Below are 15,693 nucleotides of genomic sequence, written 5' to 3'. Positions count from 1 at the left end.
CAAAGACACAGACAGACAGACAGACAGACACACACACACACACACATAAAACAGCACATAAATACGTTCACACACACACACGCGCACACACACACACACTCCCTCAGTCCTTTTTTCCATGCCGACAGGTTCCCCTGCTTAAAGGATGCAACAAATTACAATTTAATACCTGGGAAATAAATCTCATTTTTGAAGGAAAGGCGCCAGGCTGCTTGATAAGTTCATTATGTAAATTAGTCATAAGCTATTTATCCAGGCTCCCAGGTTATCACACTGACTAATGCCCAAAACCAATACGCTCCAAGGTGTGCGCCGTAATTATTCTTCTCAGCATCAACACTGGCAAGAATGATTAAAACAGCCCTATAAAAAAAAAGACTGCCACCCTGTCCGTCAATCAGTGATAACTCTGCAAGCCCGCCCGAGGCGACTCGGCCTCTTACATTAAAACCTATTATTACATGTTGTGGGTAAAAAGAACTCTGCATAAATCAGCCAAATTAGATTCCAAGCTATGTGGGCATGTCTGAAATAGGCTTTAGAAGCAGTGGATATAACACACGCGTTACTGCCACTTTACCCCTTTGCGGGAAATTACCTGCAACTGAGCGTTTCTGAAAAAAATTAATTTTCACCACAATGTTCCGGAGATGAAAGGAGATTCTACATATACGTAAGGGCTTTATGGAGCGCAGAATTATGCAGTGGCAGTATGTCACCTAGGGTGAAGAGGCGCTATCTCTGGGATGGTACTGTGCATGTGAAACGTCCTCCTCGCCAGAAAGCAGAATAACTGACATCTAAGTTCTCAGAAGCAGGGTGATCCTTGAAGACAGAAAACCACACTGATAAGGCACATGATGGGTCATTCATAACAAGAAATGACCTCTGATGGGTCCTACTGCAGTCAGAGGTGTCTTCCACACTGCCTGCTTGCCACAGCTGTGCAGATATCGTCCTCCTGTCCGTTTCCCAGCTTGGCTGAATTGCTGTCCAATCGCTAGGCAGTTTCTGCTCCACTGCATTCAGCTCCATCAGCACTCCCGGGCCAAGCTAAGAGCCCATCCCAATACTGCTTCTGGACCGGGAAAATAATGCAGACACTGTTGCTATCCTATGCTTGCTACCTGCAATGGGTGAACTTAGGGTCGGTACCCACATGAGGCTTCGCGAACCGCCAAGCGGGAGCAACGGCCACACGATGTCAACAAATGCCTGATCTGAACCAATCAACGCAAGTTAAAAAAGTAAAAATATAGCTAGAAACCACAGCAGCTTCTCTCATTAAAGAAGTGCTCTACCGCAAAAAAAAAACTTGAGCAGCAAGCGCTTCCGTCATTTGGATTTGCATGGCTGCATTAGGTAAGACTTGAATTCCTCTTTCTATGCAGATTGTGACTTGACCCCATATTCTGAAGCAAGCAAACAGCCTAAAATCAATTAGAAACACCTCTTCTCAACAGCAGACATTCCGTAAAAAGCCAGATGGCGCAGTCCGTGACCCGCCATGCCTCTTCTCTCACTAAACACAAGATATTAGTGGCTGTTTTTTCTGCTGAATTAAAGTGTAGTTCACTGCTCAACGCACAATGTACCCCAGCATCCACTGTGCAATGAAGCAAAACAGAAGCTGTTCACATGTTTACATACACAGTTAAGTCTAAATCACCTCACCTGTCAATCACCAGGAAAACACTTAACCACTATCTTTCAACATAACTTTACCAATGCAACAGGGAAGGGGAGATGTTATCTGTCACGGTTTTTCAGAGACAACAGTCCTGACCTGAAATCAAATTGTTTTTTTTCCCTGTTTCTGGGAGCCAGTCTGCTGCCTTTGGATACCCTTGGTGTAGAGCGAGTATCGATCTCCTGGATGGAGGGAGACATACATCATAAAGCACCCTGGATTTTGGGATTTAACAGGTTCTTCGTCGATCCTGCTCAGCGCTGAGCTCAGAACAACTTCGGCTAACCTTTTTTTTTTTTTTTTTGCCGAGGCTAATCTCTCCATTTATTGAAAACTAATTCAGAGCTTTAAATGGTTATCGAACAAAAGGATTTCGGCCCCGGGGTAGGCCTAATGTCACTGTAATGACCTACGAAGCAGAGGAGCGAAAGAGAATGTTATCTAACAACGGCGCGAGAAAGACTTCTAAACGGATTTAGGACTAAATGATCTGCCACACAGGCTGAGTGCTTAAGCCGTGGATAGGAAACGCTGGAGAAGACGGAACAATATTTCCATCACCATTCAAAAGTCTAACAAACTTTCGGGTTCTATTGTTCTTAGCACAAAGAGAGCCAAATTACAGACTTCAGCACAGCTCTAGTACAAAGAACGGCAGCAGGCGCAGACAGCTGATAAATGATTATTGTTATCAAAGATTAGATAAGCAGATAATCTGCCAGTTAGCCACACAAAGGAAGATAACAGAGATGATGACAGCTATGCATTTTTTTAGATATGCGCTGTGATAAAGAATAAAAGCCCATTCTGAGCGCATTCTTACAGCTCCGGGTAAATTTGCATAACAAAAAGTACCAATCACAGCAGCTCCCGTTTTCCTTTCTATCATTCTATTAACATAATGCTATCTGAGACCCAATGCCGCGCACACTGCCTGATGCGCATGCACACACACACACGCACGCATGCACACACGAGCGCTCACACACACACACACACACGCACACACACGCACACATGCACACACGAGCGCTCACACATACACACACGCACACACACACACATACGCGCGCACACACATACACACACACATGCGCGCGCACACACATACACACACAGACACACGCTGTCACTCTGGCTGGAGTATTCCCATTACCCTTGAGGGAGGCCATTAACAGCTGGGTCCGTAACACAGGGTGTAGGGGTTAGTGACCTGCTCTCTGCCCTGCCCTCCATCTCCCCAGCCAACAAAGTGAGCTGTGATCTGTGAAATTACTCTGCCTCTCCTGCAATTACATCTGCTATCATTATACAATGACTACCCCCTCCAACACAAACGCTCAAATACACGTATACAGACACGCTCTGTGTTACACACACACAATACACACAGACACGCACACAAACCTTCCTATATACAGATACTCTCTTCCTCTTACATGTGCACACTCACACACTCACACACACACTCACACTCACACACATACCCAAACGTATACACTCTCATATGCAAAAGATCATTTCTCTCTCATACAGACTCACTCACACACACTCCTATGCAAATACACATGCACGCACGCACATACACACACACACACACACACTCGGATGCACATACTAATCCATAGCGCGGCCGTCTCCCATATGGAGACCCTTTATTTTGGGGGCGCTGGGTACGGCTGAGAGCCCCGTGGTCAGGGGTGCAGGTCACGGGTCACTGCTGGCTCCGGTCCGGTTCTGCCCCGGCTGACAGCGCACCCCCTCTTCCTCTACGACGCCCCGCAGAGCAAATTACACCCCGAAAATGCCACTACTGCTGCGCTCCTCCCGCGTCTGAGCCTCTGTGTGTATATTTTAAAAATTGAATTTATCTATCGTAATGAATGCAATTAAACCCGATATTTGCACAGAGTACATTAAAATACCACTTTCCGCGGGAAGTGAATTTAATAATGGGATCCAGGAAATTATGCAACATTTGCCTGTTTAATGTGAAGGGAATCTCGCGGTTCTCTGGTAAGAGTAATATAAACTCTGTTTAAACAAAACTGAACAAAAGGCCAGAATTAGCATTTCATATTAGCGAGAGAGAGGGGGAAAAGGAAATGTTGAGGGAACGAATGTTTTGTTAATATGTGCGATGCTGAATATTCATGAGTCTAAACACACATCCAATTAACTGTTTGGATTATTAATATTCATCGGGTCATAAATATGCATGGTCCTTTTGTTAAGGAATAGGTGCTACGCTGATCAGGCTGTCACTTTGCTCATTGGCGATGGCGTTTCGTGGACGAGGGTATCATGTCTCCGTGCAAAGGACTCTGTAGCATGCTCTTCGTTTGAAAGGACCCTTTGAAGAGACTGTCTTTCCCGGCAAGAGTTCACCTGGCCCCTGTTTGCCTCATCTGTAGGGAGGGAACCCTTCTGAAGGAACCGGCAGTCAGAGAATATCTAGGTCAGACAGCCGGCGTTTCGGCTGTGACACATTTAAACAACTCCCACCTTCTCTGCGTTACTTCACTTCGGTGGGAGAGGAAAAGGCACACAGAATTAAATCCGTAATCGGAGAGCAAGTACATATTTCCTCAGGTTTATCTCACATCTGCTGTGCAGCCTTTGTGGAAATGTGCCTGTGGAATTCCGAAATGAAGGAACATTGCACTAAAGGGGTCCAAATGTACTGAAAAACATTGAAGGTTCATAGAGTAAAGCAGCTCTAGGTACAGTGCAGTACACTGAGGGAATTATGGGTAGAACAGCTCTAGGTATAGTTAACTACACTGAGGGAATTATGGGTAGAACAGCTTTGGGTATAGTGAACTACACTGAAGGGACTATGGTACTATGGTGGAGGTAAAGCAGATTTAAATATAGTGAATTCCAACGAGGTGACTTAGAGTAGGGTTATACAGTGTGGTGAATCAGACTGAGAGAGCTAAGCATAGTCTAGTGTACTCCTGTGTAGTGTAGTGAACCAGAAAGAGGGAGTTCAAGGCAGTCAAGTGTACTCTAGTGTAGAGTAGTGTAGTATAGTAGAGTTAGGGAGCTAAGCTTAGTCTAGTGTACTCTATTGTAGTCTGGTGCAGTGTACTAGACCGAGGGGGCTAAGTGTAGTGTACTTCAATGTAGTGAACTCTACATAACACAGAGAAAATGACCAGCAGCGAGCCAGCACATGCACTGTTCCCCTGGCCCCTGTGGAGCCTGTGTGTCCCCCCCGGCTTGCCGTATACCCCGCTCCGTGCGTAAACACAAACACAATCAGGTAAGCAAACAGGCAGCATGCGCTGCTGCAGCCCTTATCAGATGGAAACTCCTGTCTGATCCTCATTAACACGAGACCTCGCTACTGAAAACAAGCGCGGGGAAAGCTGGCACTAATCTGCGCGTTAATCAACGCTGCTTCAGCAATGGAAAGCGGCTGTCTGTGAACACCGCAGCTGATTACCCCTATGATCAGTGGAGTTCAGCCAAATTTGGCCCACTGTTGGGGTAAACAGGGTTTCTAAGGGGTTGTTTGGGGTGGTGGTGGTGTGTGTGTGTGTGTGTGTGTGTGTGTGTGTGTGTGTGTGTGTGTATGTGTGTATGTGTGTGTGTCTGTCTGTGTATATAAACTCAGGGACATTAAAAACAGCATCTCCATCCACCTGTGCAGGCCAGGTAGGCTAGTGCCAGTCGATCACTCACATCTGGTGACCACGCCCTCCAGGCGGATGATGTTGGGGTGGTCAAACTGGCCCATGATGCTGGCCTCGCTCAGGAAGTCCCGCCTCTGCTGCTCAGAGTAGCCCGCCTTCAGGCTCTTGATGGCCACGTAGATCTCACGCTTGCTGGGGAGCTTCAGACGCCCGCTGCACACCTCCCCAAATTCTCCTGCGGGCACGAGAGAGACACAGAGAGAGAGATGAAGAGTTAACCTCCATACCTGTGTGTGTGTGTGTGTGTGCGCAATGACATACCTGTAAGTATCCAATCAAATCTCCATCAAATCATTGGATCTGGGCGGCAGTGTAGCATAGTGGTAGGGAGCAGGGCTCGTTACCAAAAGGTTGCTGGTTTGAATCCCCACTGGGCCACTGCTGCTGTATCCTTGGGCAATGTATTTAACCCAGAATTGCCTCAGTAAATACCCAGCTGTATAAATGGGTAACATGTATAAATTGTAACCTATCTAAGTCACTATGGGTAAGAGCATCTGATAAATGACAATAATGTCATGTAACTTGGATGACCTGGCAGAGGACCAAGCCCTCTACAATGCTAATAAATAGTTTAGTCGGAATTGTTGAATGCCTGGTTGGAGCGTGAGGTTAAAGACAGGCATTCAGAACCGGGACAGAGTGGTGTATCCTGCTAATTCTGTCTTCCATTGAAGATCCCCAAACAAGGTCTGCTCTATGATAACTTATTAAGATAAGCAGGAAATAAGACTGAGGCCAGATGGTGCTCACAGAGGCCTCTTGTAGCAGTGCACATCTCCTGTTGAGATCACCCAACCAATCAATCAATCAATCAATCAGCCAATCCATATTTGAATTAATGAAGAGCACTCCACAAAATAATCGTCACAGAGTGCAGCACAAAAGAACAATGCAAAATTATATCAGCATGAGATGCCATGGAAGAAAAGAACAATGGCTCATTGACAAAGAACAAGTCACAGAGTGACAGAATAAAACAGCATGCATCCACTGCCGGCTTGTCCTTATGTGATGCCGTACTATTAAGATTCACAGCAACGGAGGCGCAACAGTATCTAATCCAATATGAAACATTATAGTGAGATGCAATGCCCTGATACATTCCCTCCTCTCGCCTCTGCTCCGCTCTGAGAGCTTCCAGGACTTGATGAGTTGCTTTAATGCAGCTGGAAGCAGATCCTTATCAGTCAGTTTGGTTAACAGAATGGAAAGGAACAGAAAAGAATACAATATAATAGGATTTAACAGAAAGGTACAAAACAGTACAGAAGAAAACAATAGAATAGAATAGAGTAGAACAGAATAGAATAAAACAATAGAATAAAATAGAATAAAAATGAATAAGAATAGAAAAGAACAGAACAGTGTGGAACAGAACAGAATCCTTTTGTTCCAGAAAGACACCAGCCCCACACATCAAAGTGGCAAAGATCCACATACCTGCAGATTCACTAAGGTATTGTATGTGTATGTACCAGGCCTCAGCTAAAGGCTTTTCAGAGGGTCATTATTAGCAACAGACGGTTCCAGTGAGAGGCAGGGAGACGGAGATTAGCTACATGGGGCTGTGGACCCTTAACCTCAGCCACAGTAACAGTGTCCTGAGACGACACAGGCAGCAATCAGCTGAAAGCTCTCTTTCTGAAACATTTCTGATTGAACTTAAAGAGGGGGCCTATTATCGCTGCGACAATTTGTGTTTGTTCCTGATACTGATGAATGTGTGTGCGTGTATGTGAGTGTGTGTGTGTGTTATCGCATATGTGAGTGTGAAAGTGCGCGTGTGTGTGCATATGTTTGTGTGTACTTGTGCGCATGTGTGTGCGCAATCTGCATGTGTGTGTGTGTTCGTGCATATTTTTGTGTATTTCTATACATGTACAATTGCCCATGTGTGTGTGTATGTGTGTGTATGTATGTGTGTGTGTATGTGTGTGTGTGTGTGTGTGTGTGCATGTGTGTGTATGTGCGTGTGTGTGTGTGTGTGTGTATGTGCGTGTGTGTGTATATGTGTGTGTGTGTGTGTGTGTGTGCTGTTATATGCACACATGCCCCCTTGGTTCAGTAGGGTTCTCCATCTCACCACACAGGGTCACAGAGCCCTGATCCTGAGCTTAGAAAGATCACATGACCACGGGAACCCAGGCTCACCTGCGCCTATGACTCGCTCGATGCGTATGCTGGAGACGTCGATCTCCTTGGCGAAGTCGCGGACGGCCTGATTGGGGTCCTCGTAGGTGTGGGGGTGAATATACGTCCGGCTCCCCGGTAGGTTGACTGCGGCGGGCGGGGACAGAGTAAGACGGGATGAAGACGCTTTCATTAACGAGGACACGGATTTACCCTCGCAAGACTGCGGCAACATTTTCAACATCATCAGGCACCATCTTACACGAGAGGGCAAACACACATTAGGTAATGAGAGCTGTTTATGCTGATCGTTAATCATTAGCTACCGCACACATTATAGAAACATGGATCTTACTGCGACATTGACAAGAGTAATATGTGTGGCAGTCTGTCAAACAAACGCAGTCATGTGTTTACAGGTGAGCTCATCCAGTGCTGCTCCAATTAACCATACAGATGGCCAATGCATGCGTGCTGAGATTCTGTATGTACTGCCTGAGTAATTATCCAGACTGATGTTCGCTCGGCTGCGTCAAGGTGAACTTCAGCACGGTCCAGAGGACGGCGCCCCCTACCTCTTCCGTGCTGAAACTGCATCTTCTCCTCGTCGGGGTCCTGTTTAGCTTTGATGTATCCACAGTGTCTGAAATACACAAGAAACAGCTGTATGTTGGATGAAGGTCACCCAATGTAAAATATTCATTTTGGGTGAGTGCGTGCATGCGTGTGTGTGCTGGTAAGAATGTGTGAATTTTCACGGCTGTGTGTGTGTGTGTGTGTGTGTGTGTGTGTGTGTGTGTTTGCATCAGTGTTTTTAAGTTTAGGAAAAGGCTCTTCACAGCCATTAGACACACTCATAAATTTGCATAATGACCCACATGGCATCTATGGACACCCCCTTCTCTGCTGCTCTGTGGACCAATGAAGCACGCCCTTAGGTCTCGCAGCCTGGGGGGGGGGTCACAGCCTGACCTCTCCTTTCACATCCACACTAATTACAGTTGTTCCTACCCTGCTTAAATTCTTACGAGCTCAAAATCTTAACTGGAGCCTACTAAAAGTCAAAGGCAAAAACAACGGAACATTCATGTGGACGCTCCTGGCTGGCAACACCGGTCAGCAGTGACTTCTGGGATAGGACCTGATGCAGAAGCCAGTGTGCCAGCCAGTTTGTAAGATATACCAGCACGCTGACATTGCTAGACCTCACAGTAAATTACATCAAGCCCGCGAGTTACTGCCGCAAGAAAGACAGATGTGTTTCGATCGCTGCTGAAGGGGAAAAAAAAAAGCTTACATTCTTTTTTTTTTTTTTAGGTATGGGCGATGCTCATGAACAGTGGGATACCTGACTGCTTCCCCTGACTTCTCAAGGTGAATATGCTTTCAGGGATTTTCGAGGATTTTCGAGGACCGTGGGAACCCTTAGGGCTGTAATACCCCAGTCCATCTCTGTAATGCTGAACAGGAGGCAGAGAGGTGTTAGGTGCGCTCAAGTACTGGGCTTGGCAACAGAGGGGATTGAACCTGCAACCCTCTGGTGACACCCAGCCCTTTGAAACTCTATCTCTGAGGGGCTACCCTTTTTTAACGGACCTGCCCGATCTTCCCTCTCCACCTTTCAGGAGCACTCCTCCCCCAAACCCCCGAGGCCCAGGCGCTCCACACTCGATAACGCTGAGCACATATCTGATATTACATTTTAAATTTTAATGTTCACTTCAGAACGGCACTGAGATGTAAGCCAAAAATACTGCAGAAAAATCCATTTCCCCCACCTCTCCGGGAACTAATATCCCGTATTACCTTTTTTTCTCCCCTCCTCTCTGCTTCCTCTGTAATATCTCTTAACGTAAGCCAGAATTATTAATGTCCAGCACCCTCATCCACGACGGAGTAATGTGAAATGTATAACACTCCCTTTGCTTTTATCATAATCAGAAATGCATTTCGGAGCGGATTTTCTCGTAACTGCGTTGGGGAGACGTCAAACGCATTTCGCGATTGTGCAGGCACCTACACTGAGCAGTAACAAAAACCCCACCAAAGGAATGAGAGACACTGCAGTGACTTCTGTTTGTGGAAAAACCAACCCACAAACACACACGCACACAAATATACACACACACACACACACGCACACACATACACACGCACGCATGCAAACATGCACACACGCAAACACGCACATGCACGCACACACACACACACACACACACACACACACACACACACACACACACACACACACACACACACACACACTCGTCTTGGTGGTGGCAGTTTTTCTGCTCCCCAGGCCGTGTGTGTGCCCGTCTAAAACACGCAGAACCTTAATGACAGTCCCTCGTCCGCCGTTCTCATTTGATCCTTATTTTATCTGGCTGTTACAAACTGGATCTGATCGCTGTGTAAACACTCCTAATTGGCTGGAATGATGAACCTTTCCACCGGGACGCCTTTCGGTCGCTCTCTGCTGCCTGTCTGGGGTTCGGGTAGCGGGAATGGGGGCGGGGGCTGAGGGGACACCAGGATTGGACTAGGAGGAGGGAGGTGGTGGAGGATGGGCATTGGAGAGGGGGGGAGGGTTTTGGCTTGAGAAATATTACATTCATTATTTCTCTAATCCTCCTTGTTACCTCCTTTACACAGCTGAAAAGGCAGGCTCCTCATGAGGAGGCTGGCTGGGGAGGGAGGTGATGAGAGGAGGGAATCGAACGGCAGATGCTGGGGGTAGGTGTTCCCCGGGGCGTGTCCCCTGAGAGGGGAGGCCCCACCTGTTATTTCAACACCCCCCGCCCCTACACCTCAGGCCAATGCGTCTGCAATCATCTACCCCCCGCCAGGCCCCAAACTTGTCCTATTAAGCAGAACACACTGCCACAGGGGTGTGTGTGTGTGTGTGTGGGAGGGGGGTATGGGGGGGGGAGTTGATTAGAGCATGTGGTAATCACACAGAGTGAATTACACCTCCTGCCGACCGCTGCGCTCTCCCAGGACCCCCCGGGCCCGTGCGCTGGCCCCGCCCCTGCACCTGCTGCCCCAGCTCAACACATAGCACGCTGATGAAACACTTCCCCCCTGTCACTGCGGGAGGGCACGCCAGCTCGGTCACAGGGGCACAGGCACGCTGATGAAACACTTCCCCCCTGTCACTGCGGGAGGGCACGCCAGCTCGGTCACAGGGGCACAGGCGCGCTGGTGAAACCCTTCCCCCCTGTCACTGCGGGAGGGCACGCCAGCTCGGTCACAGGGGCACAGGCGCGCTGGTGAAACCCTTCCCCCCTGTCACTGCGGGAGGGCACGCCAGCTCGGTCGTAGGGGCACAGGCGCGCTGGTGAAACACTTCCCCCCTGTCATTACCAGGAGTTCAGATGGTCGGGGGCGGGGTACAAGCCTCCCCTCTGTCTGCCTCTGAGAAGAGGTGGAAAGGGGCCACAGTACAAAATTTAAATAGTAATTAACTGCACACACAATTTCACTGTTGCGCCTGTGATTTGACATTTCATGATCGTGGTTTTGTTATAAAACTTTCCAATGCTAAAGTGTTAAGTGGAATAAAAAGAGATGTCAGATGGTATCCACATAATAAGTGCAGATTTTATGGTTTTGGTTGAATCACTATTCTATACATTATATGCTATTACATGATATACATTGCTATACTACATATTATATTCATATGTGAGCATACACACACACACACACGTCGAGAGCGCGTTGCATTGTTATTCAGGGTCATTATTGGTCACGGCTGCACCCCCCCCCCCCTCCCCAATCGCCCTGCTTCCTCTCAGAATCTCATCATTCATATTCAATCAACAAATTACCCTCCTTCATTTAGGAATCAAACGCGTCGGGCCTCCGTTGTCTTTAATGAGCGCGCAGCCCTTGGAAATAAAAAGGAGCACTGCTAAGGGCAAGGTAGCGTTCCCAGCTGAAGGTCAGCAAACGCACTGACGGCAACACCTGAAAAATAATCACATCTGACAGTTATTTATGCGGGTGGCGACTTGGCACTGGGAGACTCGGGTTTCAATCACCCCTTAATGGGGGTAGCTACAGTGTGCTGTAAACCAAAGACTGAACCAATCAAAGGACCCTCCTTAGCAAAGCAGTATGATTGGTCCAAATCCGTGAATCTCTGGTAACAGATGAAAGCTTCATGAAGCCAAGCACTGCCATCATTAAATGGGAAGCTACTTAGAGATAAACCTCCCCCAGGGCAACTTGAATAGCTCCTATTTTTTCTATTTATTTTTTTTTTCCGAGTTAGCCATTTATTCAGCTGGATATTCACTGAATAAACTCAGGTTAAGTGGCTGTCTCAAGGTTTCAACAGCAGTGCCCTGCCAGCTATTAAACAGCTCCTTTTCCACAGCTGCTATGTCACACCACCGCCAGCCCATGAAATATAGAAATATAAAAACCTCTGTAATCTGATGATTTGAATGGAAGTCATCACTTCCCATTTAAAAAGGTGAAGTCTGACTGTGGTGAGGCGAAGATGTCCTCTCACATTTTTAATGCGGTCCTTCACCACCGGTAAAGGACCTGCACTGAAACTTCTCCAATGGCTCATATAATTTCTCATCTCCCAAGGCTCAAATATTCTCCTGAGAACAGGATGAAATTATGCTCCTCTTTCTATTTCTTTTTTCAATATCTGCATATCAGTTCCATTCTTTTAACATGACGGGATGTCCATTGAGACTTTTAAGCCACAGTACTCTTCCCTTCACATTCCCTCTCACTCCGTTTTTACATCCCTCTCTCTGTCATAGCTGTTCTCCACCCCTTTCTCTCTTTCTCCCCATCTCGTTTTCTCCCCTTGTCCTCTCTTTTTCTACCTTTTTTTATTTTCTTCTCCTCTACTCCCCACCAGGGACACACACACACACACACGCACACACACACGGTCACGGACAGACAGACAGACACACACACACATGGACAGACACACACACTCACACACACACACACACGCACACACACTCTGTACAATACTGTACACGCACTCCCCTCCCCTTCAAACACCATCTCTATCGCCATCTGAACGTCTGCGCTCTTCACACGCAGGGAAAGTTGAGGGCAGTTGTGCTGATGCGGAGTTTTCGTTCTAACCCCTCTCCCCTTCACTTCCTCCCGAGGAGAAGTTTCACAGCACGTCCTCACGGCGCACTCCCAGCATGGCAATGAGCCGGTCCCGGGCTACAGAGAGCTGCGCTCCGGGCGAAAGCTGACTCAGACGCCTTTGTCTTCCGCGCTTTTCCTCCTAAGATCAACCGCAGAAACCCCTCTCTGAAAACACTTTTACTTCTCCTAACAGTTCAGGGCCGATGCCAACGGAGGGTACAAAGACACATCAAAAGAAAACATAACCTCTCCTTGACAACGAGGTGCACGCCCAGCATGAAAAATGGTGCTGACAGCTTCACGCGCTGAAAACCGAACGCATAAATCTCCCGTTTCACCCCGACTGAATACATTAAATAAATATATTAATAAATAATTTTAAAAGCCCGTTTTGAAAGCACGCGTGACACTTCCCCTTCCGTGCCAAAGCTGACAGAAAATGAACCGGTTCAGAGACTGATGTCGGAGGCGCAACCTTGGCCGCCTCTCTGAAGAGCGCCCACAGCCACTGCCGATGATAAACGCCAAACTGAAAGCCGCTGCTTCTTTACCCTTAATATAGACTTTATATGACACGGAGCCCTGGCTTTTATTGGACTGATAAAAGCTGCCGGAGCTGGAGAGCTGAAATTGATATACTGGGAGAAGTTCTCGTCCGCGACGGGGGGGGCGGGGCGCTAAGGGAACGTTTCGCCGCGCCGCGGAGGTCAAACACGCCCAGTCGGGCCCCCCTCTCTCTGCGTGGCGCTCTGTCTCTGTCTCTGCTCGCTGGGAACGTGCCTTTGCCGGCAGCCGTTTACTAATTTCAATTAAGGATAGAAATGAGCGGCCTATTTCCTGTGGCGGAGGTCTCCCGGGACCACCTGAGTTTGAGTTTCTCCATCACGCCAGTCTTTTAACGCCACTTCCTTTAAGGCCTGAATGTTACGTTAGTCATACTTTAAACTATTTAAAGATGTTTTCACCCATAAGGGCAGGCTTTATTATTTATATTCCCTTCCGAAAGGAGGCCTGACCTGTGAAAAACGTAAACAGTGTGTATGGAAACACTCCATAAGGTAGTTTTATCGCTATAATCTATAATTACCTGTCCCGGAGCCCATGCGTTTTCCAGTTTGCGTTCAACCTTGCCCTCCTGTTCATCAATCAACACGTGACCTTGAATCTGGGCCACACCATTTGGTAAGCACAAGAAGCAGGCAGGGTTCGAAATAAAATAAGACAAAAAAAAAATAAAAACATCTCATCGTCCAGTGAACATTTACTCATTTGCTAGTTTTGGCTGTCCACTACAAAGAGTCTCTTCAATATGACTCCAGAACGTCTGTTTTTAAGTCTTTGCACTGACTTAGAAGTATCTCCACGCCATGCATCAGCCATACTCAGCCTGTGTGTCACTGCCTGTGTAAGGCTCTCCAGTGCTTATGTCATTCATGGTCATGATCACTCACTCTTCGGTCCTTTCGTTCTCACTTAGGCAGACTGTGGAGGATTGGGATTGCCAAAGCAGTGAGGCAGCGAAATTCAGTCTTGAAACTTCTACTGACCGACTGACAAAACGAAACTGAATCAAATAAAAGATCCAATGGATATATATAATTATGATTTTTTTCATTAATATTAGCCAATTCCAAATGTGTGAATTATGTTACATCAAAGCATGCACCGCACTCCATTTACAATCGCAATAAAAACTGTATATACACACACACAATATAGAGACAGAGTTTACAGATTTTTTTTCCACTAGTTTGCTTTGTGCAATGTGATGTTGTAACATCATTAACGATTCTGTCCAAACAGAATCCATAACTTCCCAAGCGAGAAGTAAATGGCACCTATAAAGAGAGACATTCCCTCTGATGTTTTTCAAAAATTCACTCCTAAACCTCTGCACCTTCACACAGTTTCACTGTCAAACTGCCAAAGGTTGCTGGCTGTGGTGTGTTTTAATAATGCTTTTTAGGAAATATCTTGTGAAAATATCCTGTAAAAGGCGAGAGAGGGACAGACAGCGAGGTAGATAAAGTGTGGCTGGAAACATCCGTGCCCAGCGCTGCGGGCCACCTTTTAGACACCTCTGCGAGGACCCCACATCAAAAGCACCTGGCCTCCCTTTCATTAGGAGCTGAAACGCTCTCCTCCTGGGCAGGTGAGGAGGAGGGGGAGGGAATTCCAATACCAGGCCGAAATGCCACTGAGACAGCCGATACACAGGCACGGCGCACAGAACAGTGCCAAACCTACCTGTTTAATGGCCGTGCCACAAGGACTCAACAGACCTGCCCAATCACGCCAACGCATCCCACTCTGCACTCACCTCCACATCACCCGACACACGCCCCAAACACACAGCACCCCTGCGGCACCTGTCTATGCCAATGTAGTGCAGTGGCACGCCGCTTCTTACACCCTGATCAAACACCCACACATTCTTCCCAGTGCTGGCCTACAGCTGCGTGGTGGTCTTCTCTCTGCTGCCATTGGACATTTACACGGGAGGCGTGGTTAATGAGCCCTGAAGCTCACCCTTGTCCTCCAACTATGCCCGTCTGAGGAAGGGGGGGGGGGGCTTCCTCAGATGGGCATAGTTGGAGGACAAGGGTGAGCTTCAGGGCTGTGTGTGGCATCTTACAGGTGGATGAGGGCCTATTCGCCACACAGAATCAGGTGGCGTCTTACAGCTGGATGAGGGCCTATTCGCCACACAGAATCAGGTGGCATCTTACAGGTGGATGAGGGCCTATTCACTACACAGAATCAGGTGGCATCTTACAGGTGGATGAGGGCCTATTTGCCACACAGAATCAGGTGGCATCTTACAGGTGGATGAGGGCCTATTCGCCACACAGAATCAGGTGGCGTCTTACAGGTGGATGAGGGCCTATTCGCCACACAGAATCAGGTGGCATCTTACAGGTGGATGAGGGCCTATTCGCCACACAGAATCAGGTGGCGTCTTACAGGTGGATGAGGGCCTATTTGCCACACAGAATCAGGTGGCATCTTACAGGTGGATGAGGGCCTATTCGC

At 47.6% G+C, this 15,693-nt stretch overlaps 1 protein-coding gene across 1 annotated transcript in view; it reads right to left on the bottom strand.

The window, feature by feature from the left end:
* Positions 1 to 15,693, bottom strand: part of LOC118769286 (ephrin type-A receptor 3) — a 123,388-nt gene that overhangs the window by 13,029 nt on the left and 94,666 nt on the right. Inside the window, exons 9-11 of the mRNA XM_036516337.1 lie at positions 8,100 to 8,167; positions 7,546 to 7,671; positions 5,381 to 5,566 (exon numbers count right to left, since the gene is read on the bottom strand). Coding sequence (XP_036372230.1) covers positions 5,381 to 5,566; positions 7,546 to 7,671; positions 8,100 to 8,167 — 380 coding nt within the window. The remainder of the gene's footprint in view (positions 1 to 5,380; positions 5,567 to 7,545; positions 7,672 to 8,099; positions 8,168 to 15,693) is intronic.

The sequence above is a fragment of the Megalops cyprinoides genome, chromosome 2, assembly GCF_013368585.1.
Source record: "Megalops cyprinoides isolate fMegCyp1 chromosome 2, fMegCyp1.pri, whole genome shotgun sequence".
Taxonomy (NCBI): domain Eukaryota; kingdom Metazoa; phylum Chordata; class Actinopteri; order Elopiformes; family Megalopidae; genus Megalops; species Megalops cyprinoides.
Note: the sequence above shows the minus strand (reverse complement) of the source record. Positions and strands in the feature narration are given on the sequence as shown.